Here is a 24,815-nt window from a genome sequence, read left to right as displayed (position 1 = left end):
AAGATGAGTGCAAATTATCAGCTGAAGCTCTTCCTGAAAAGCAAGTGTGATGGGGACAGACCAAAGCATTATTTTGAGGAGACCCATAATATCAAATAAGGGTTTGCCGCAACACAGAGAACCCCAGGAGAAATGTCAGCTCCTGAAACAAGAGTATACTGTAATTTGAGTTTGCCAGGAGAAAGAAAACGTTGGAGAAAGAGCAGAGGACTTTCGCTCAGCCCAGAAACTGCCAGAGACATTAAGCAGTCTCTTGTTGCATTACTTTAAAACTGCATTTTAGCATTAGGAGCCATCGCACTCTATGGCGGAGAGATATAATTACTGACTTTAAAAAGAAAAAATAATTAAGCTCTTTCTTCTGGAGCTATTACAGGGTAATGTGTAACAGACATCACCCGATGGGCCATGGAGGCTCCAAGGGCCGTTACAGCCTCACAAGTCAAGACCTATGTGAAGGTTTTAAGGTTTGTGGATCACTGCTCTCACACCGAGCAGCACGGGCAACACCTGCACATCAACACACGTGCAGGAAAGCAAGGGGACACTTGTCACAGCAGCTGCTTATGGATTTTAATGCTCAGATCAAGCCACATCAGATCCCTGCGAACTTCAGAAACTGCAGATGTGGCATTTGCCATTCCTACCAAGGAGTTCACCTGTAAGCAAGGGCTTTTTTTTCCTTATTTTTTAAAGGAGCATTGAGGAACAGAATGCCCCTCTCCTCTCCCTGCTTCCCCATTGGGGCCCCCCTTTTATTTTACTTTCGCAGAGGACTAAAAATCCCAGCCAAGTGACAGGTTTATAAAATTTTAATAGGAAAGAAAAAGGTATCCTCGGGCAGGATCTTATGTGCAGACTTCCACCACAAATGAACATTGAGGAAAATATGGGTTTTATATGGAAACACTGACAGAACTTCATACAACGTGATATAATGCCTCCATATGGACTGTGGACCTGGAGGGATGGGTGATTCCCACATCCTGCAGCCACGGGCTGCCATACCACCTCCATCCCTAACCCGAACGGTTCAGCTCCACACCTCCACTGCTCCCCAGGGAGAGATGACCTAAAGACTGAATTCCTTCTGAAGCTTTCCTGTTTCTAGCCTAGAAATGTTCTCAGCCATTCACAAACATTTATGGTAATGACAATAAAATCCTTAGGGAGCAAAAAGCCTCTTTTCCTCCCCTCCTTGATGCTTCCCCTCCCTATGGCCTCACGCAGGGCAGAGTGGACAGCATTGCAGAGTCAGACCGGTCCATGCACAGACCCCTCTCTCTTCAGGAGTACACTCTCACTCACTCACTGTCCTCAGCTGACCTGCAGCTTACCCCTTACAGACACAGAGGTCTGCCTGTGCACTCTCCAGCACTGGTAGCCATCGCGATCGGCAATTCGCAGGCTATCAGCATTGCAGGGCTTGGAAGGGACCTCAAGAGATCATTGAGTCCAACCCCCTGCTAAAGCAGTACCCTACAACAGGTCACACAGGTAGGCACCCAGACAGGCCCTGAATATCTCCATAGAAGGAGACTCCACCACCTCTTTGAGCAGCCTGCTCCAGTGCTCTGTCACCTTTACTGTAAAGAAGTTCTTTCGCATCTTAGTACGGAATTCCCTATGCTCAAGTTTTAGGCCGTTACTCCTTGTCCTATTGCTACGCACCACCTAGAACCACCTGGCCTTGTCCATTTGCCTCCTGACTCCCTTTAGATATTTATAAACATCAGATCCCCTCTCGGTCTTCTTTTCCCCAGACTGAACAGCCCCAGGTCTCTCAGCCTTTCCTCATACAGGAGACGCTCCAGGCCCCTCAACATCTTCGTGGCCCTCCTTCAGACTCTTTCTAGGAGATCCCTGTCCTTTTTGAACTGGGGAGCCCAGAACTGAGCACAGTAGTCTAAATGTGGCCTCACCTGGGCTGAGTAGAGGAGGAGCAACACCTCCCTTCACCTGCTGGCAGTTCCTCATTCACTCCATGCTGGGATTGCCCTTCCTTTTCCTCAGTTATCACACCCCACCGCCTTTTGAGGTCAACCAGCACCACGGGTTCATTAACGGGACAGGCTCTGTCTGACAGCAGAATTCGTGGCTTTGGTTTTAGCTTCTCAACTGCCACTTCTTAATAAAGCAACCGATGCCACAAGGCACAGCTGCACCTTGTTCAGGCTGTCATTCCTTAAAGCAGCCACAACCCCAGAGCAGCTCTCCGTAGGAAGGTAGCACGGAGCCGAGCGGCTCGTTACTTTTTGCCCTTTGCCATCCACGTGCACACACACGTCTGCCCACCCAAGTTTTGCTCTCACGGAACCTGATGCTCCTCAGCTGCACAGAGGAGGAGCGGTATCACCTCATCAGGGCGGATTCAAAGAGGTGTGCAGGGTGGAAGCACCATTACGCGTTATTAAAGCGTCACAGGTTTAAGCCCTGTGTTGGTTCAGTCGTAAGTTACCAACCAGCGCCGATGGCAGACAGAAAGCTTCCCTTAAATTATTAAGCATAAAACAGCAGACTGTAATATTTTGCTAAACCCAAGTACAGACACAGACAAAGATGTCATTTCAATATTTGAAACCAGCAAGTTTAATTTAAAATAAGAGCAAACCAATAAGCTCAGAAAATAGCAATGTGTGAGAGGAAAATTACACTGCTAGAGAAAAAAGTGGAAGGACTTAAGAAATTTATAAAAGTAATCTCCAAGTGGAAATTAGAAATCAACCCCTAGAAACAGAATAACACAAAAGAAATATTACTGTCCACTTTCTAAATCAATATAACACCGCTACACGACAGAATTACCATGGTAACTCAAGTAAAAAGAATAAAGCAATTCTTATTATTTCAAAATAAAATCACAGCCTGAAGCCCAGCTTTTATTACAACTGCTGATAGATCGCTGGCTTGTATTTATCTGAAATATTGCTTTTCAATCAGCTATTTTATGAATGTACAAATTTCACTGAGCAGCCCACTTAGACTGAATGCCTAAAAGCCCCCAAAAAGACCAGTCGATGGATCGATTGTACGCACGCACGCGGGTTTTTAAGGGAGCCTTATTATACGGGCTTCGGTGTTTTATTTGATCCAAATTAAAGAGAGATAAGGGAATGAGAGAGGCCAACTCAAACCCTTGCTTAGTCTGAGCTCCCTACGTTCCAGCTTAGATTCCTTGAAAAAACACAACAGGGAGAAGAAGGAATGGCAGCATCCAGACCTCCGGTCTCGCACAGGGCCCAAACACACTCCATCCAGTCACAGCAAAACAGAAAACGATGCCTGAACACAAGAGTTGTTCAAGGGCGTTTGGCCTGGGACAGCCTGCAGAGTAATGCAGCTGTGATCACACTCAGCTCAGTCCAGAAGTATGCACTGCCTCTCAACAAAGCGTGGTCCTCCGCCATCCACTGCAAATGGGCTCTAAAAGCAACGGTGGAAACAATGAGTGCTTAATCTGAGCATGGCCTGCAGAGAGGTCACACACTCAAATATCCTGTTTTCCGTGGCATCTGGTTGTATTTTAAAACACTTTTCCTAGAGACTTCAAGCCAGCTGAGGTCACAAACAATCACATTGAGATTAGGAAATGGAAGGAGCTGGGGGAGTGAAAGGGAGCCTCATCTGACACACTGCAATAGGACACCCTGAATTGCAATGAGAACCTCTTTGGAATTATAACGGAGGAAGAGCAAGCTTCTGGGGTGAATACAGACTTTTTATTCTAATAAAGCCTTGCCCCAGGAGAGGGAAAGGGAATCTTGGAAGATGGAGGCAGGATTTTACATGTGCTAAAAGCATCGGTGTGACACTTTTTGGGAAAGAAAGGGGGAAAAATACCTTCGTTGTTATACATGACAAAATTGCAACTAAATGTTTGCTTTGATCCCAGCGCATAAAGGGTGAAGCTTTTAGGCAAGGAGCGGCAGGTGATCTCAGCTCTTCTGCAAGTCCTAATGCTCCTAAAAGCCACTCTTCCAGTTTCTGTAATTGGGCATCAGTAGTTAATGTAGTATTGACTGCATTACATGCTCCTGTGCATCCTCTCACTAATGCCAATTGCATCACCTTGTACATTTACCATATTGCTTAGCCAATAGCTGTTAAAAGCAATCCAAATCATGAATCATATAGGAAACTTTTAGCAAGACACGACATCCAAAGGAGACAATTTACAGTTGAGTTAATCTGGGTACATTAGCGAGACATGGATTCAGGAAGACAGACCAATTTATGTTACTTTAGTTTTACCCTTTATTGCTTTGTATAGGCAAATGAATGGAAGGGCACGGAGTAAAAACAGATATAAAGGAGTCCTTTTCAAAACAGATCTCCATTCCGCGCAGACAGGTCAAAGGGTTTGAGACTGATGCTTGGTTCAGGCTTTCATAACCATAACAGGGTACTTACAGAAATCATTTTCTACAAAGGAGGATAAAGACAAACATATAATGGATTCTGAATAATGCTCGATACCCACCCCCACGGCGAGCACGGCAGGCAGAACCCAACTTGCTCAACGTCCTCCTCGGCACGGCCTGTCCACGAGTCACCTGCTGCCGAGCGTGCCAGGGAGGGGCTGCACACAGCATCCCATGCAGCAGGGCACGACAGCCCTCCACCTGCCTGCACGGGAAGTAAGGCCCTCCCCTAGAGCTGATTTGAAAGGATTACGTCCTTTAGAAATGTATACCCATCTCTCTGGAACAGCAGGGAACGACACGAGCATCGCAGAGATGTTGGTTAACCCACGTCAGTGCAAGGTTGAGCCAACCAGGAAAGCAAATCAGGAGCAAGCGCCCTCTGACAAAGCACCTTTTGCAGAACAATTTCACACTGGTTGCTTGACCAAAAGATGCATAGCAAACTGACATCGCTCCTCACTGCTCTTCTGACCAAGCTCAGCGACAGCAGGAAGTGAGGAGATGGGAGGAAAGGAGGGGAAGGAGCATGCTGCTGCCATCTCTGCTGGGGCAGGGAGCAATCTGCAGTGCTTTTGGAGGAAGAATGAATGAACAGAGGGGTAAAGGGGACCTAGGGGAAGCAATGAGGCAAGAACTTCACAAAAGAAAAACTGAACTGCACTCTTACACATTGGATTCCAAAGCACTGAAAACTCTGCTGCTCTACGTCTGGTCTGAAAAAGATCATGATTCTCCTTTGAAAAGCTTCCAGAAGTCCCTCCAAGAGATTTGCACATGCAGGGAAAATGCCAAAACAAAACATTTTCACTAGCTGATCAATTTAAACAGCTGTGGTAAAGCTGCAGCCACTGGCACCATCATTAACAATTTAAAGCATGGCTGCTTTTGTCTTCCTTCCCAGTTACATTCTCATTATGCCTTTTTATTTATTAGAAACACAGTCCTCCAGAATACATTTCTGTATCTCAGATCCATAATAAAACGAGTAGGAACATCCCTGGCTTCCACTCAAATGGATGTTTATATTGGCGAGAGGGTTAATTGTTTAATTCTGGTCCAAGTTCTCCGCAGTTCAGTCATGAATATGCAACAGTCATCCACTTTTTCTTTAAGAAAAAACACAACTGTCGACATCAATAGTTTTAAAAAGAAGGCAAATATTACTTCCACCACCCAAACCACCCTTTCAGAGCTCGATTAGCATGCAAGAAACTCTGAACGCTGGAGAAAAGAACTCCAATATTCAACCCTCTAAATTTGGACAACAGCCTTCATCATCTGCTTTGATGTGCAATGTGTGAAGGAACGAGCTTGCGAGAACATCCAGAGGAAAGGAGAGCCGAGCATCTGCTTGCACAGATAGCACCCAACATCACTCTTGGAAACTTAGGCTTGGGAGTCGTCCTGTTGGAGAACAGAGAAAACACAGGCACACACGCTTACACACCCAGAATTAAAAACAGTAGCTGCGGTGAATTGATCCCAGACCATCCATAGGTTTAATTATGTTAATCTAATAGTGAGCAACTTTCATTTTAAATCGCCCTTCCGTCCGCCCCCAAGTCTTCAGTGAATAGGCTCTACATTCACTGAATAAATCATTCCCTGGCAACAGTTACGCACATTACTGAAGTTGGGGGCAGTGCCTTCTACGCGGCTTAAAGCAATGTCTATGTATTCTAAATGGTGACAGTTCTGTCCAATTTTAAAAAGATATGGACCCATTAGAGTTTTATAGTTCAGCATTTAGCAGCATCTGCAGCGCCTTTTTTATTCTTCCATTGCAACGCTTAATGCTTGATGCCATCATTCTGATTCCGAATTGATTTCAAGTGAAACGCCTTATTTGCCATAAACTTTCATGTTCTCTACCTAAGTAAGACTTCTCACGGATGCAATTGGTCATAATGCTGTAAGAACAGTTTGCCTTTAGCAGGAACAGAGCGGCTCATGCCAATGACTGGGAAGCAAAACTTGGAGCAGCAAGCGCATTTGCAGATAGAAGAAAACTATATCCGAACACAAAGCCTGAAAACCTCAAGAAAGCCTCCAAATGAAATCAATTAATCCTCCAACCATGATAAATTTCTTAACCATTTAAGAAACATATCTCAGACTCCGCTGTGACCCTTTATCACCAGACCTAATGGATTACTTTATTAATAATGCACTGCTCTTAAAAGGAATTTTTCCGAAGATTCTACCATAAGAGAGTATTTTCAGGATGGCTATGACAAACAGGCTGACACGTTCACGTTGTAGCTATTAAAGATAATAAAATTTAACACTAACTCCAAAGAAGACAAATTACGTTCTGCTGCCAGGGTATCAAGCATCCTTTCTACGATATTAAACCAAAATTACAGTGCTACTAATTTCCAAGAATCAGCTTCCTCTTCTGCCATGTTACCCAGGCTGAAAAACATTCATAGGCTGTTTGAGCACTTTTGTCAACCAGACAACCAGCATGTCTCACCAGCATCTGGGAATGAAGAACGATGATCCCCTATAAAGATGCCTACCCCGATCTTCCAGCTATCTCATCGAGGCAGATACTAAAAGTATTTGATTGCCTGGCAGCAATACAGCTACACAAAGCAGCGTGCTCCTATCGGGACCGCTAACTCCTTTCACCCATCTTCTTCTCATTGAAAGAGTAACTAGTTTTCATTTAATAGAGCTCTAGGTTTTCAGGGCTCCAACTACAGTACCCTTCATTTCTTGAAAAGGTTTAAGCAATTCAGTCTCCCAGTTGCTCACACCTCCATACACCATGTCCAGGTACAGAGGGCACCTGTGGAAGGCTACCTTGACTACCTCCAGCTCAGCCCTTAATCAGATTTGGAGAAGCATTTCAGAATTTTTTCTGGTCTTTTTCAGATTCCTGCTCTTACAACCTTCTGTTGTTTCTTCGTAAATACACGAATCCAGTGCTGTGCATTTGAGTCACAAGACTAGACAGGCCAAACCTCTGAAATTACACCAAGACCACGTGTGCCAAGATTGCTGCCCCAACAAACCATTGGGTGACCCAAATAAATAGGGAAATACAGGGTTTTCAGTGTCCTGCATCAACCTGGCACCTGGATGAGGAGCTACGAGATATGGTTTAGTTGGTGGTAGCAATGGTAGTGAGAAGACAGTTGGACTAGATGATCTTATAGGTCGTTTCCAACCTTGTGGTTCTATGATTTTATGAACCATTCTTCAAATAAGCCACTGCCTGGGAAGATCCACAGTATTTCATTGTAAATGGATAGCTAGACAATGATGGATCATAGGGAAGGTCTTAGACCAGTGCAGAAAACAGGAACAAAAAAAACAGCTGGGAGTATCTAGAAACAGAAAAATTAAATTCCATCTCACGGGAGGGAAAAACAGCCAGCCTGCCATTTCTCTTCCTCTCCCTTTGCACAGTTCTTCAGTAGGTAGGTGTGAGAAAGGTGCCTTAAAGTGAAAACAAAAGATACCAGCTACACGTAGAACTCTCCTTCCAATGCAGTGCTACTTTCACAAGGCTTCTGGGCAGCCAGCACTTGCCTCATTTTTGCACGTGCCATGATTGTTTCCAACAGAAGCAGATCACCAGGGCCTATCTGGCTGGCAGCAGGTCTCTCTCCATGCCCACATGCCCATGTGTACACACACAGCTGGTCACAAATGCACTCCCAAGGCCAGCCCGCAGCCGTGCTCTTTGGCTAGGGCACACTTGTGGCCTGCCATTACAGAATCAATTTCACTGCTTTTCCAACTCCAAAATGCTGTTTCTTTCCTCCCGAGCAGGGTGAGATGGGCTCTCATGCAACAGGGAACCCAACTGCTGCTACTCATCCAGCCCCAAATTACCAAACGTTCATTGCCCTAAATGCCTCCCATCAATCTCGGGAGGTTCTCCAACCCTGGTGCACTCAACCACTGGGCATTCATATTTTTCTTTTCATTTTTCAAGAGCTATGGATTTTATATATATATATATATATTTTTTTTTTTAATTAAAACTAAGGTTTGCATACTGGCACACGTCCCTTCCAATGTCATTCACTCTTGCAGTCTATTTAATCAGAGTTCTACTTTAAAACACAAAGGACCCATGATTTGGGGTGCTAACGTCTGTGCAAGCACTGGGACAAATGCACAGCTGATCAGGGCTTTTACAAGTGCACGCAGAGTCAATAATTTGGTTCAAGGATACGATGTCTAGTTAACACAGTACAAGTTAGCTAAAAGGAAACTTTCACCCTCCCCACACATAACAAAGAACCGTGATTTCTATTAGTGCATTTCATACCATACATGCTGATTACTAGGCTGTGCTTCATTGTTAGCAGAGATTACAGCTGGGATAAGCTGCAGCTTTTTCCTAATTGCTATTATGATGACTGAATTTTTGTTTTGTGTCAAGCATTATTCACACATTATACTCAAAAATTTGATCCCTCCACGACGCATTATTGATTCCATGCAGGCAATCACGCCGCCGCCAATGTGAAGAATTAATTTGGGCTATTCTACTTGATTTGCATTGCTCCATCATAGCAGAACACAACTCTATAGGGAAACACAAATTGAAAAGGAAGATTTAACAAAATATGGAAAACGCTGCCGTCCTTTAAGAGATGAGCCTGAAGAAGGGGGGGGAAAAAGCAAAAAATAACAAAGCCCAGCACAACACGTGTGGTCCAGTAAGAAATAAGGTCAGCCAGCCAAATTCATCTTAGTCAGAGGAAGGTTACAAGAGTAGCCTTACGCCTCTAATAAAGTAAACTAGCTCGCTTCAACTTGTATTGCCAAAGAAAACAAGCGAACACCTCTGAGAGCGACACTGCTTCAAAGCCTTTGAAACCCTGTTAGCTCCATTTGTTTTCCCAGCATAAGCAATGCTCAACCACTTAGCGTGTCTTTTATCCGCAGTCCAGTCAACTGCAAAGCTGATCTAGAAGATGTGTAACAGATGCTTCACATCTACCTCTTTTTTTCAGAGTTCTCCTGCGTTAACAAAGGGACTTAAGAGATCTGAACTGGAATCAAGACAGGGATTTTACGTGTTTTGACCTGCAGATTATTTCACAGTTTTCGGATGCCAACTTCATTCAGCAGAATCCCTTCAGAAGGGCAAGAGAACTTACGTGTGGGTGCTGAGACCCCACACTGAGTCAACATTTGATCAGAACCTGCTTAAAGAGGACACTGACAACAGTGCACTTCTGCTTGGTCACAAATGCTGGGTGTGTAACGTCCAAGCCCACGCACATTTTGTCCGTTGTCCCAAGCACTTCACACCTGAATGAGACAAAAATCCACGTTCCATTCCAGAAACAAGACTCAAACTCTACGCACATCAGCACACTGCATCATTTTACAAATCAAAGGTGTCAGGAGATGAAGGACCTCAAAATGCTAGGTGCAAAGCATGGTATTTCCCCTTAGTATTTCTCGGGGTGCCGTGCGGAGAGAGAGAGAGAGGAGCTTCAGTCCAAGACTGGTTAAAAGTGCTTCCATTATGGTCAAGACTTCTTCTCTGATTGTGGTCCAGCGCAGGATTAATTCGGCTTTGAAACACCAGAAAATAGATAGGTGTTGGGGAAAAGAAATCATGTTGCTCCAACCTATCAACAGGGAAGCTTTCAGCACTGCTCACAATGCACAATTACAGGAAAGCAAGAGACCCTGAATTGCAAGTTATGTTCCTCAAATATTTCTAAAAGTAATACATACATTCGAGTAAAATCCACCCTACTGCCAGAACATTCCATTTTCTCCATGCACTTTGGATCCCTGTGAAAAGCTGCTTCCTGTCTACAGCATGCAAGTATTCACTGTTTTCTCTTACTTCCAAGTAAACTTGCCGGTTACTTTTATTTTCTAACCACAGAAAGAGAATTCTGTGAAAATAAAAGCAGAGAATCCAGCAACGGAGCCATCAGCACAGCCCTTCACTCACTGCCAAAGGTGAGATGGAGCAAGGAGACGATGGCTACAGCGGTGTGCTGGGCGTTACGATGCCGCTTCGTGTAGCGAAGGCAAGAGCTGCATTGCCAGTGTGGGAAGTCCATTGGGATGGCTAGGATGGTTCCCACTGCTTCAACCTATCTTTGCTCACAGCGTGCAAGTTATAAGGGAATTTTCAACACAGATTTGCAACATAGCAGATCTTCATTGAGAAGTTGAGATGGGACTTAATGCATCTGTCCCGGGCACAGCAGGTGAGCGGGCAGTCAGGTTCGGTAACATTGAGCACTGCCTGCCAGCATCAGCACACAGCCCTCAGCCACCCGCAGCAAGGGCTGCTCCTAACGGAGCGAGTGTTTGCAAAGTCCTGAATTAAGTCAGGTCCTACTTCCGCTTCATTCATTCAATCACCTCCCAGCAAACCTCCATTTAGAGCCGGCAAGAAGGCACCGCTTTTCTGCTGGAGCAGCTTATTAGCTTATCATCAGCACGGTTAGAGCTACGGAGAAAAGCTGCGAGAAATACATATTAAGGGCATACATTAAGGAGACCCAAATGACACACAACGGGAAGGAAAACATCTCAACATTAGGTATACATGGAGAGCTGTTAAAATAAACGGGCTAAAATGGATGTATCAGAGCGAGTACGAGGAGGAAAAAATCTAAACAGACGTAACAATAAAAATAAAAATTAAGCTGCTTCTGCACACGCAGCTCGGGGTAAAGCCTCGGGTCGAACCGAGAGGAGATGACACGCGTGGGCTCGCAGTTCCCGGCCGCGTCCCGGCGCCGCTCGCCCACCTACCGTCGTCCTGCTCCAGCACCATCATCGCGGGGCTGCGCTCGGGCAGCGCGGACCTCCGGAGCGGGGGAGTCCTCGTGCGGCGCGGGGCTCCAGCAGCCGCCCGTCCGGCGTTTAACGCAGATCGCGCTCCGGCAGAGCGGCGCTCGGGGCTAAAGCGCCCTGCGGGATCGACTGCGGGCTCACCTACTTCTGCGCCGCAGAAGAGCGACGAACTAAAACTGCAATTTAGAAAGAAGGACGATCGGAGCGGTTCCTCTGGTTCTCACCTCCTCAACGGCTCAATTTACGGCGCACAACCTATGTTAACGCAATCGCTTCTGACGGCCCGTAATCCCGGCCGCCGCAACGAGCCGCCTCTCAGCTTTATGAAGCGTCTCCCTTTGGCTTCGGGCTGAACCCAGCGCCCGTCACCCCGGCAGGCCGGCCCGCGGCCCCGAGCGCAGCGGGGAAGGCGGGCGCCCGCCCCCGGCGGCGGGATGCGGCGCGGCAGCGCCCCCTGCAGGACGCACCGCGAGCCTCGGCCCGGCCCGGCGCCTCCCGGGGAGCGGCCCGCGGGGCTCGGGGCCGCCGCTCCCGTTGGCGGAGCGCAGCGCAGCGCATGGGCTCGCCGGAGAGCGAGCGGAGGCGGTACCGGCGGCGGCCCGCTGCTCGCAACTCTCTCGCTCCGGAGACTGTAGCTCCACTTTCGCAAGGTCGCTATTACGGTGAATGTATCAGCTCGGCCCTCGCAGGTCCACCCCGCATGTCAGAGGTGCCATCGACGACCGAACGCAAAGCAACAAGTGCAGATCCTGTGCTTCGCAGCAGCCGTCACCCCGACCGCGCTCGCACAACTGCGGGGTCAGGAGCTCCGCTGCCACCAGCTGCGGTCAGCTCTAGAAAACACTATATTCCTATTTTAACTTCCTTCCCTTTGCAACCCGTACAACGCGCTCCAGGCTCAGGCTGCGTATCTGCAGTATTATTGCTACTTAGATCCCTTATCCCCAGCTGAGGTGGCATTTCCTTCCCTTTCGTTCCACTTGATCCCAACAACCCAACAAGTATCACCCAAAAAGAAAGAGGCTTCACCCAAAGATTAAGGCTAATAGTTGAAAGCATTGGGCACAAGCTAACAAGAACGTGGGCTGTTCTACATTTGAAGCATCTTAATACTTGTAAAGTTACTACCAGCCTTCATCAGGGATCCGTGAACGCCAAAAACATTCCATCATTGTCCGCATAGGTTTCAATCCCATCGCCTTCAAAGAGGACCTGCTGGTTCTACAACATACGGCACATTTACACTCACACTGTTGGTTAATGGCAAAAAAAGGGGCAGATTTTTGATAAAAATAAAGTTAGCCTCTGCCTACTGCAGCTGAGTTCTGTGGCTGAGCGAATTGACGGGCAGAATGCAGACAGCGGTACGCTGATGCGGTGCAGATCCCAACCGTGTTCGTCCTTCACTGCTTCAGAGCATCACAGAAACTGCACTACTCCCTTTGAAAATGGTTATTTCTTAGTGCTTCCTCTGCTTACTCATTTAACACACCAACAATAAAAAAGTTTCCTAACCCCCAACGCATTTGTACCGCAATTAAAGCCAGCGACAATTAACACAATCTGTCGGAATTAATCACGATGCCTCATGTCAGTTTACTTTTTTAAGCAGAAATCTGGGCTTTGCAATCAAAACATTTATGTATTTGAGAAGTATCTTAACTCTCATTATCCCGAGCTCCCTGAACGCGGTGCGTAGGCTGGCTTGCCCATAGCAAACCCAGCAGCGATCAACGCAGGGGAACCGACTGCAACGCAAACCTAGGGGAAGTTTTTTTGCTCTCCACCTTCCTGTTTTTTCCCCAGCTCTCTCCTCCCAGCTCGTATTTTGGGACGACGTTTGCCAATCGGTAAGGCTGCAGTTTCTAATATTGAGTCGTGCTGCATCAGTCAGGTTACACCATGTCACTTCCAACACACGGAGCGACGTTACCTCCCTGACACAACTTGACACGATGTCACGACACATCGAGTCCGAAACATTATTACTGCTGTTATTTTTTCAGCCTGCCCCTTCGCCCCCAGTGATAACTATGGAGATCACAGCAAGGTGTTAGTGCCTCCGCTGCCTCCCTTGGCACCAAGGTAGGCTTTCACTCACGAAGCTGTACAGCGCCTGTCAGACCCTACGGGTGGAGTGGCTGTCACATCAGGGCTTGCACGGCCCCAAAAGCACTGCTACAATGGGACCCAGAAGCTGGGTGAGTGGGCAGCTGCCCCTGAGCCCCAGCACAGCTTGCCGCACAGCCCTGGGAGCGCAGTGTGCTGCAGACCCCACCAACAAGTCGGCCAGCATCCTTGTGATGCACCAGCATGGTGGGGAAACCAACTCCGACAGCCTGCCCTCTCCACAGAGCCACAGCTGTGAACCCCATCTTGCTGGCAAGACCACATAAGAAACACCCCCCAAAACCCCACATGGCAAACCTCTCTCAAAACCAAAGGGAGGACTGGATGCTGACCACAGCAGCAGGATTTTTAGGTGGCAGAAATCAGACTGCTCTGTGATAAGACATAGAGCCGGTTATGGGAGTAATGCAAATCCCCTTTTAACACTCACAGATGGGCACACGGAGCCCGTTTGAATCAAGTAGGAAGAAATGCAAGACGGCAAAATGAGCTCTTCATAAAGAGTTTCTCCTCTCCACCTCATTTCCTACTTGTTTCCCCAGCACTTTTACAAGTGAATGCCCTTTCTCTTGGAGCACAACAGCCCGGCCAACAGCACAGAGGGTTCCTGAGTGCTGCCACCCCACATTCCTCCCTTCCGAGGTTTGCTGCCCACTGCACTCCCTTCAGGCGCACCCTGCACTCATTTCCTCTTTAGCTCTGCCACCGTTACCCCCATCTATGCGGCCGCTCGCGAGGACTCCTGGAAGGAGGCTGCTGAGAACTGGATAATCAGCAGACTCGCTTTCGTCTCCTCACAGCGCCAACCTCGAGCTCCTCGTGTTTAACGAGCGCCTTAGGAGCCCCGTTAGGAGCCTCTGCAGAGCTCCCCGTTCCCTGCAGCCCACCTGTACCCCCGCAGCGCCCGGCAGGCACGGAAACAGCTGGCACGAAGGCATCGCCCCGCTCACTGTTACGGTTAGGGGACAGTGACGGATGAGAGCCTTCCTCCCCCCCGCCCCCCTCCCAGCACTCCGCGCAACATGCGAGCAAAACTTGCATCGCTCCCTTCTGAGCGGGGTGACCCCGAAAGGCAAGCTCCGCTCCGCAGCCGCAAGGAATCGCCCCGGCCGTCTTCCTCGGCCGTCGCTTCGCCCTTTTACCTTCCGCTCGGGGCGGTTGGACCAGAGGGTCCTTCGGCGCTCTGCCGGGCCGGGGAAGTTCGCTCCCTCTTCTGCTCCACGCACGCGTTCGGCTGCAGCGCCGCGGCCGTACTCGGAGGGCTCCGAGGGGCTGCCGCAGCGACTCCCGGGGCCGGGCGGTGCGGGGCCGCGGCTCGGGAAGCGCTGCAGCCCCGCGGCCGCTCCCCGGTTGCCGGCGGCTCGAACCTCCCGGGGGCAGAGGCTCCACGTCCAAAGGAGAGCGGAGAACGGGAGAGAGAGTGGAACCCGCGGAGGAGCCGCGCACGAAGGCGCTCCCGCCCGCCGCCCCGTACTCACTTTTGCCGAGTTGGAGCCCCGCACCCGGCGCACAGCCGCTTCCCGGCCGGGCGGGGACGCTCCGGGGCCGCCGCCCCCGCGGCCAGCGGGGCCGGGACGCGCCGCAGCCGGCGAACCCCCGGCGGTGCCCGGCGGGAGGCGGCCGCCCCGGGGCCCTTCGTGAGGCTGCGGGACGGCCCGCTCCCTCCCGCCTCCCTCCCCGCGGCCCGGCCCACCTACCGTCCTCCTTGTCCAGCACCATCGTCCCGGGCGCCGGGGGCGGCCGCCGCCGCTCCGGCTGGCTGGGGAGCTCCGGGGCGGCTCCGGGCCGGGCTGCGGGGCGCGGGCGGCGGGCGCTGCCCCGGGACGCGCGCTGGGAGCGGCCAGAGAGGCGGGCCGGCGCGGCTCGGCGGCCAGCTTAGGTGCGGGGCCGGCGGGGCTCGGTGCGACCCGGCTCCGTCCTCCCGCAAGCCGCGCTGTCAGAAATCGCCGCGGTGCGGTCGCAGGCGGCGGCTCGCAACCTCTCCCCGCTTCGCTGCTGCGGCCGCGAGAGCTTTCCCGGCTTCTAAAGTGCTTTTCTCTCGATTTCACTCTAAATCTAAAATTATATTCAAAGGCGGGGGGGGGGCGGGAGGGAGGAAAGCTGCGAACCTATCACGGAAAGCAGAGGCACTTGCCGCCTGCCTCCCGCCCGCTCGCTCTCTCTCTCAATTTATGTGCTCTGCGCTCTCTCCTACTGCTGAATAAATGCACACATTTCCCAGGGACCCTCAGATTCCCCTGTTAATTAAATCAATTCATTATGCTCAGATCTGATTAGCAGCCCCTTCCCCCCCTCTTTGAATCAATTATTCAATACACAAACATAATTGCCTGTGCCAGAGGTGTCTAAGTATTAGCTTATTTAACTCCAAGGACACTAATTACCCCTAGGGCAAGGGAACTTTTCTCATTAATTCTGACAAAACACAAAAGCACAGTTAAAGTGTGTGTGTATATACGTGTGTGAGAGAGAAAATGGGGGAGCGCCCAGCCGGGGAGGGAGGCATTCCTCTAATGCACGTGTTACTGTACAAATAAGCTCTATTTTCTTTCTACCTTTTGCATCAGATTGTTCCCCAATCTCCTTCCATAAAATAATCTCCTTCCCCCTTCCCACCCCCCTTTGTTGTGTTTTTTGTTTTTTTTTTTTCTTTTAAAGACGGGAGCAGATCTGCATCGCAATGGTGGCAGCCAGACCCCAACGGCACAAAGTATACATAGGAGTGATGGGCAGCAAATAGTTTTGTTTATCAAAGCAGAAAACTGCGCGGCAGACAATCTTCTGTACTTTAGAAACCAGTGAAAGAAATGGCCCTCTGCTGCAGCCGGTAAGATGATACATAATCTAGTATGTACTGGGAACGGTTCTGAATTGTTTACCATTTGAATTAATGTCAGTGCCCACTATTAATGTACTTGCTTCCTACATTTACCATAATGGGCTTGATTTCCATTAGCTGAAGCTGGAATGCTAAAAAGAGCCTGGGCAAGACTGATGCAGACTGAGATCGACCATCACTGTAGCATCTGAGACACATGGCTTCTGGCTTGCACGTTACCCAAATTTTACCTCTGCATGACCCTCCTTTCAATTAAAAGAAAAGGGGAGTGGGGGGGGAAGAAAAAGGAATAGTAATTGATTCCCCCAAATTAGGTTTTTTACTTTGTAAAGACCTATATTGTTCATGTCCTCAACGTGTGCAGAAGTATTGAAGATTTTCTCTTTGTTTCCTTAGGCAATGTATGAGCCAATCCATTAATCCATTTGGCTTTATATATCAGGAAACTGATATTAGCTCAGCTCATCTATTTGGTTTTATTCCCACCCCATTCCCCCATTCCCCCTCCCCACCCACAGTGCTGCCTTTTTTTGTACCTTGTTCAGGCTGGTCCCCCTTCAGGGGAGACAGAGCATGTTTGGTAGGTTTCAGGGGAGAAAATGCTGTGTGTCTCCTCTTGGGAACCATCCCCAGTTCCCCATCGTCACGTTCCCCCACGTCAAGACAGCTGTGATTACACTTGCTCGGTTGGCAGCCCTCCCCACTCACCCAAAGCACACCTTGTATGCTGAGAACCCAGGTGGGGCAGTGGGCAGCCAGCACACAGAGCTGCTCTTCTCCCCACAAACAGCACCACAAAGCTCAGCAAACAAACTGACTGCACTGCATTGTGAGTGTAAATAGGTCTGGGGACATAAAGTTGTGTTTCGTTAGCGCAGTACTTCTGTCTGTAGCACACACATATAGGGATAAAAATGCCTACAACTTTGTAACACGACAAACCCCATTTCCAGTCTATGGTACACACTGCACCCCCAGGAACTCTAACTCAATGAATCCATTTTTGTTTTCCCTCCCAACAAAGCATTGTGCATCAGCATGTTTCTGACCGTACCCAAGGTCCTTGAGCCCATTCCTTTCCTCCCATGGCCAAAGAGTTTGGACGCAGAGCCACAGCCTCAGGATCTCAGTGTGCAGCTGTAGAGCCCTATTCTGAGCTTTGCTTACAGCTTCACCTAAGCACAGATCCTACTGAGCAGCAGGTATTTGTCTGTGTGCACTGGAGCTCAAGGTCACTGTTGGGATGCCAAGGGTGAAACGGGAAGAAACTGAAGGAACAGATGTTGACTTCGGTACCATTCTTAAGAAGTGATGTTCACACTTGAATTGAGAGAGATGTGGTCACTGGAGATGAAAAAGAAAGAGGTGGAGGGGAAAAGCGAGAGGCAAATTTGCACATGTGCACGCGCATGAGGGAGCGTCACACAAGGGAAGAAAAATAATGCAAAAGAATGACAAAACCTACGCCATTCAATTCCCAAACACACATTTGCTGTAATCTTAACATTATATCTACATGGATTCGGGGTTTACAGCCTTAACAAGGGATGAATCCCAGTATAAAGGCCCTCACTTCAGGTAGATGACTTTTTCACAGTGTGGCAAAGCATTATTCTGAATGGTTTGCCATTAGATCTGTTCAGCAAGTCCTCTCAAACAAGTGAGCAGCTCTCCGTAATTTTCAAGCCTCCTTCACCCAGTGGGATGGAAATGCCATGCCAAGGATTTTACCTCGCTCCCATTTGTTAGCCCTGTGACAGCACAGAGGAGCAGCGGGTTACAGCGCTTACACACAACGGATGCCACGGGGAGCAACTGGGAACACTGACCCAGGTCAGTGGCAGAACTGGGATCCAGTCTCAGCTGCCACACCTGCAACCTCTGCAGCACAGTGCCCAGGCAGAGCTCCAGCAGGGGAGAACCACGCCTGCAGCCACCGAGGTACCAGGTATCACTAACACTGCCCGCTCCATTACTGTACGCTCTGTCCAGGCAGCACTGGGAAGTCATTGTGCTCAATACTGCAGAAATGCAGATAAAAGAACAGCTGTTCTCTGCCCAGGAGAGCTTTTGCTCTAGTACAAATTCTCGGTACTCCTGGTGTGGGAGGGAGGAGGCCACAGGAAGGAAAAACATCCATGTGCTGGAGCAAGAATGGGGCTCAGACCTCTGGCTCTCACTGTCTAGCTGCTCTTCCTTTTATTTTGCTAGTCTTGAGCTCAAGCAAAAGAAAATCAAGTTTCTTAAGAACAACGTGCAGCCCTTATTAAATTGCAAAGGAAGCCTGCAATATACTTAAGTCAAGCCTTCAGCAGACCCGTGAGGTTTCATATTATCCCATGCTTGAATGAGGCAGATGACTGGAGCAAAAACCAGCTAATGACATAAAAGCATTCTTCTACTTTCAGTCTCTCTTAATTAAGGAGTTGGTTAATGTTTCAGTGTTGGGAATTATAAAGCTTCATCAGGGAGGTTAATATGTTTTTTTTTTTTTTATTTTATCTTTCAGCTGACAGGAGGAAGAAAAACCAAAAACAAAAAAAGAAAAGGGGGTGATTAAGCCACGTGGCAGTCAGAACCCCACACGGAGGGCAGGATCAGGCCGTACCAAAGCCTACAGCCGCACACGGTGAATTTAGCAGCTGTTGCCAAAGTCAGATTTCTGAGCAGATGAGATTTGTCTGCTGGTTTAGACACATGGGTTTTATTTCTTGAAACTACCCAGGTAACCAAAACAACTTACAGGCTCCATACTGAATTAGCCCTTTCTGTGGTTACCCATTTCAGAATCACCTAGCCTGCAAGTGTCAGAAGAAACTGACCACAGTCCTGACCTTACACTGCAATTCAACAGTCCTGGGAAGGAGGAGAATCACAAGAGCTCTGAAAAGTTATGTTCGCAGAGAACATGGGCTGCAGTTCAAAAGACCACTTAAACATATACCTGAGATCTGCAGACCTCAGTTATGTCAACTCCTGCTTGACTGACTGAACTTCTGTGCATATACATCATAAAAACAAACCAGATTCAATTCTGATAATGTTTTGCATGAAAGTAATGTTAAATATTTTTGCAAATATGAGGTACTAAAAAAAAATAAATAATAATAATGCCGTGTTAAAAATGCAGCAATTCCTTTGATAGAGTAAAAATAGCAAAGCTTCAGAAATGCAACCTCTAGCAAATGAGCTCTCTACCACGGTGATATAAGGCTGACACTGTAAGCCATTAGACAACCTGTAGCAATCTTCAAGAGAAATTTACAGCTGATAAATTAGAAGTTTTGCTGCTGTTCCCCATAGCGCAGACTTAAAAAAAAAAAAAAGTGTTTCTGAAAAACAGAAGTAGCAAGACCTAAATTTTTGGTCTGCGTCCTGGTTTCACATGTAAATCCTGCCTCCCCACAACAGATTGGTTGCAGTGAACTCCATAATGTTTCTTTCTATAGGAGAATCCACAGTGTTTGAGTGGGTATAAACTACTGGATCAGGTTGGGTGTGACACTTTGCAGACCCATTAGCATCTCCCCAGCATCTGTACAGCTGGAGACAAGGACAGGTTTATGACCCAAGAGGATGGCTTCAGAAGAGGGCAAACTAGGAGCTAGGACAGGCTACCTTCCCCCAGGCCTCAGGGAAAGCATGCTTACAGGAGATGGATCTTTTCCAAAAGAAGCCTCCTTTGTCTTACCATGGATGAAGCTTTCCTTTTCATGTTCTTCCACCTGCACGGTGAATCAGTTCTCAATGCTGATGTAAAATTTCAGTTCAAACTGAAGTTAGGCAGAAGCTTGGGATTCCACCTTTAGCCCAACCTCTCTGAACAAGTCCACACATGGATTTTGGCTCTGCCACCTCTTCACATAGCAGCTTGAATGCTTTCCAGTGTCTAACGTACGTGAGAAAGGATCATTCAAAAAGATAACACCACCAAGATATATGAGTACATTAGGGCAACAGTGTTTGTGTAATGTTTCTCACTTTTACCTGGATGGATAACCAACATCCCTGAACGTCCTTCTCTGTCTTAAAGTTCATTGCTACTGTAATGTTTTCTGGCAGGTGGCTCTGCCTTTTTTCCTAACCTCAGAGGGTGTGGTAGATAGACAAGAAAGACAAATCTGGCCTCCACGTATCTGCCTCAGTTGTTTTATGGAGGAATCCAGTGGGACAGCATCTAATTCTGGAGTGACACATGGAGCTCACGGGCATGTTGCCACATCCACTGTTCTGATCAGAGCTCACTGCTCCCAGCCTGATGTCAAGCGGAGACTAATCGAATGTGAGATGGGTGAGCAGAGGCAGAGCTATGGAACTGACTCTTCCTAGCCTGTTGCTGTTGGTTTTTCTTCATCCTGCAGCAGTACGTGTGGTCCCACTCACAGAGCTAGACCATAGCACGTCCAAAAATCCCAACGTCTTTCTTCAAAAAAGATACATTCTTCCCTCACTGCCTTGCTACTGAAGAGACCAGGCAGGATTGACACGGAAAGTCAGAGGTAGAAATACATTAATTGAACAGATACAATGCAATGCCAGGCTCCTGTTGCTTTGTGATGATAATATTCTAAAGACGCTGCCAGTGCCACCTGCGTTTTGTGGTTCCCTCTGTCTCTACTTGGCATAGGTGACATTTGCCAGGTCTTCATAGTGTCATTCTGACAACACGTCATCTAAAACGTTGATTCTGTAGGAAAGAAGCTGCTTGCACAGTAGTGGTAGGTGCACACACAGTATACAGCGTGACTGCTGAACACTCAGCAGAGGAATTCCAGCTATTCCCAGCTCACAGGGAGGGACTGTTGCATTGGACTATGTTTTGCACATGCCTCCAACAGTGTCCAGCTCAGTCTGAATCTAATGGTGATAATCTTGACTTGTTAATGTTTGAGAGGAAAAAAACAGCCACAAAACAATGAGAGTACTATTTGACTATTCTCTTCTAAAATAAAATTAAAAAAAAAAAAGAAAAATCCAACCTAGGAAATTACATTATTCTTCTTTCCCAATCCAAAGACAGATACAATTTTAATGTAGCTGAAAGTTACTGGAGATCTTCTGATAAAAGTAGGCAGGTAGAGCTTCTAATGAAGGCATACACTATAGTGCACATCTTGCCAATGTTTCTTAATGAATAATATGTGCACTCAGACGAGAATAATATTGATTGAGGTCTGCAGGGAAAGTTCTCTAGGAAAAGAAAATTATTCTAGGAGCAGAGTCCTTTTTGGAAGATTTTGATCTTTTTTTGCTGCAACCTTTCCCCTCCCCTCTCTTTGTGCTACCCAAAGCAACTGACAGCCAAAAAATGAAAAGCCTGCCCTGCATCTAATGTATCTATCAGATCCAGAAAGAAATTTATATACCGATACTAAGAATGGCTGCACCATTCTCCTTAGCTGGTAGAGGGCACAGCAGTGTGTAATTAGGACTGGATTACTTTACTCAGAACTGGAGCAGAGAGCAGATGTCGTGCATTAATATTGGCATTTGATTCCAGACACTTTCTCTGCCATGTTTGCAAAAACAATCTGCCTTCCTACCTTGGATGTTGCCTTGCATTTACTCTTAGGTTGCTGTGACACAAACAAAAAGCCACCAGCGGCCACATGAAAGCACAAGCAGAGGGACAGGTCCAGAGCGAATAGAATTTATGTTTTAATTCCTAACATTAAAAAAGTCATTTTCTTATTATATTGATTAGATTAATATTCCACTAAATGCCAGCTCAGATACTAGAGGGCACGACATTATAATGCATTTCTTAACATAAGCCAACAGTAAAGACAGACATACCTTATTCTGAATTAATGCCACCAGAGGCCATTTGTAGCACACCTGAGATGCATCTACCTTCTCAAACATAGCCAAGATTTTCCCCACCTGTTTTTCCACACAGAAAACTTCAGTTTTGCTTTACCTCCAGTTCAACATTTAGTGTACACTATCTTTCCAGAGGGCCTACAACTGAATTTCATGCTGTTAAAAAAAAATACCGTCCCACATTCTGAACTGCAGCCTGAACTTGTATTTGATAGCAGCTTTATGGCTGCAGCTGAATTCTGGAGGTTTCTAAAGAGCAAAAGGTGGCCTGCCTTCATTTAAAAGAATGCAGACTATGTTTGCAATAGTCTATACTACAGCATCACGGAGTAAACATACACTGGTCAGAACCCAGCAAAGCAGTTCTGGTCAACTCTAGCTTCTTCCTTATGGATGCAACCCAAAGAGAATAGCCACTGAAACTCTGCCTCAGTGGTAAGTTTGGCTTCAAGACACACCATTTGCTTCAGGTGCACACCAGACTCAGACCTGTAACACCAGCAACACACCTGCAGCATCCATTTGCATGTGTTAACACCTGTTTGTATCACACAGGTCATGATTCACACAGATACTGTCAGAATATCACCAAACTCCTCTATCAGGAGGAATGTAAATCACCTCTGCTCCCTCTGTTCCCTTGTGTTCCCAGTGGGTAAAGACAGAGAAATGTGATTGCAATAATAGGGTCATAGCTAAGAGACTGGAAGATCTTGAGCTTGTGAACTACTGAGCCCCCAAGAAAGTGTTCCTCTTTTTTCACCATATGCAGTGGTGGCAACTCCCCTACTCCTAAAGTGTGTGGATAAACTGACAAATTACCTTAACAAATGAGGAAAAGACTACTGAAACCAGGCAGGCAGGTTCACATTCTTCTGGTCCATCAGCAAGTGGCAGAAGTGAAGGAACTGCTATCCTAAAATGAGAAAATAACTGGAGTGAAATGGTAGTTGTTGCCACAGTTCTCTTTAGGCAGGCAAGAAACTCAGTTTGAGACCTTCAAAGATAACTACAGAAATTATATCATTCTCTCAGTAAAAGCTAGAAAAGCTCCTCGACTCACAGGGAGGTCAAGAAGTGAGAGCCCAGTGGATCATTTCTTGCGTTTTTAATGCTTCATGGCTCAGGGTCAGTCAGAAATCCTTATCTTAAGGTCAGGATGAGGCAGTCTGGAAAACAATCTTGCTTCTTTTCTTTTACTGACAAGGCCTTGCTCAGGCTCTGCTATTTCTCTCTCTCTCTCATAGCAGATCATTGTAGCCAACTCCTGCTCACTGCACTGTGGTTAAATCCACCCTAGGTGCTGACATGCTGCTTCTCGGGGATCTTAGCAAACCAGAGGATCTTCCTTCCCACCAGCATTTCGTAGCATTGCAACACAATGCAATCAAAAAAAAAAAAACCTAACAAACAAAAAGGTAAAGCTAATACTGGGGAGTAACATTCCTTAGAGTGCCTGTTGATAAGTGAGTTCTAATACTTATTTTTTATAGGATCAATGAGACAACACAGGGAGCATAAGCATCAGCAAACCTAGCTGTTAACTAAGCAGCGAGCCCTATTTCTTTGGCTCTAGCCCCTTCCCACTGCAGCAACATGGCTACATTTGATGCATGAGGAAGGAGTGATAATCATCTATCTCCTAACCTGCTTAGGAGACAGTTTGACTTAGAAGAAGCTGGAAGCCACAGTTTAGAAGGCCTGCTAATGACTACATCTGTTTCAAATAGACATATTTTGACTATAGTTGCCATACTGAACAGTCACTGGAGTCAAGCAATCACTTAAAAAGGCTGAGATACAACTCTGCAGTATTTTACAATGGAGTTAATGGCTAAGCCTTAGAAGAAAAACTCCTGCCATCCAAACACCCAGCTGAAGCACATTCCCTTAACAAACACCACTCACTGCTTAACTATGAACTCACACTACAACACTCTTGCAAACGATCTGTAATGCCTTGCATTGCTACCATAACAAATCTGCATAAATATTTGCCTCATATTCATAAACCAATAGACGTAAGCGTGCGTTTAAAGGTGACTATCATTACAGACATAGTTTTTACTTACTTTAATTAATTCAGATAATCACATTTTGCCTTATTAAACATTTTGGGGATAAAATACAGCTTGCCATTAGTTCTAAGTGCTAAAAAACTGTTAGAAAGGAACAGCACTGCCAAAAAAAAAGCAAGGGAGAGAGAGAATGTGAACATACAAAAACACTTTACTGAAACGTAACTATAGGACCTAATGCCATGGAATGACTAACAATAACATATGTATTACTTTTAAACAAGAGAGCAATTTTGGATAACTTTCCACTTCTTTGTCTGGTACTTCAGATTAGGCCTCATGAGCTGCAACTGTGCAACAGAAGCAGAAAGCAGCAAAAGAGCCCACTACCCCTCTCACATGTTTAAAATAGGCCTCCTCAGAAGCAAGGATAATTCCTCATTTCCTTCAGCTGCTTATTTACTGGTGCTTCCCTCCTCATTTAATTACAGCTAAAAAAACAACAGCGACAACTGGCCCCGATAGTTTTGCAAAACTCTTTCCCACCAACAATCCCTTTTCTTATCAGGAGGTACTAAGAGGCACTGAGGACAGCTGTGTAGTTTGGAACAAATTTCTCAGTCAGTCCCCTTTTAAAGCTTTTATGTACCTAAGAAGTATAACCCTGCCTGAAAGACAGCGATTAAAGTTTTTAAAGAGTACAGAGATTTTACAGAGAGCAGCGTGAAGCTCAGGACCAATTAAATGTCATCTTAAGTACTTAACTGAAGCATTTTTTCATAC

The 24,815-nt window shown here is 47.0% G+C and overlaps 1 protein-coding gene and 1 long non-coding RNA gene across 4 annotated transcripts in view; both read right to left on the bottom strand.

Annotated features, from left to right (window-relative positions):
• The window catches only part of LMO1 (LIM domain only 1), a 47,898-nt gene extending 32,504 nt beyond the window's left edge, over positions 1-15,394 (bottom strand). The window contains exon 1 of one of the 3 annotated variants that reach the window (XM_090140485.1): positions 15,050-15,394. In XM_090140485.1, the coding sequence (XP_089996611.1) occupies positions 15,050-15,071 (22 nt within the window). In that variant the 5' untranslated portion in view covers positions 15,072-15,394. Of the gene's footprint in view, positions 1-11,180; positions 11,612-14,830; positions 14,854-15,049 lie in introns of those variants that run through there. The other 2 variants (XM_090140486.1, XM_031613987.2) reach the window with 2 other exon arrangements.
• A 6,593-nt stretch (positions 15,395-21,987) lies between these two features.
• On the bottom strand, positions 21,988-24,522 carry LOC149917738 (uncharacterized). The gene is made up of 3 exons (XR_016467233.1): positions 24,306-24,522; positions 22,837-22,930; positions 21,988-22,074 (listed from the first exon to the last, which is right to left on the bottom strand). It is a non-coding gene; the product is annotated as an uncharacterized LOC149917738 (long non-coding RNA).
• Between the last annotated feature and the right edge of the window lie 293 nt (positions 24,523-24,815).

Source organism: Phasianus colchicus, chromosome 5 (assembly GCF_987193195.1).
Source record: "Phasianus colchicus chromosome 5, bPhaCol1.hap1.1, whole genome shotgun sequence".
Lineage (NCBI taxonomy): Eukaryota > Metazoa > Chordata > Aves > Galliformes > Phasianidae > Phasianus > Phasianus colchicus.
This window is presented reverse-complemented; position numbering and strand designations above follow the sequence as displayed.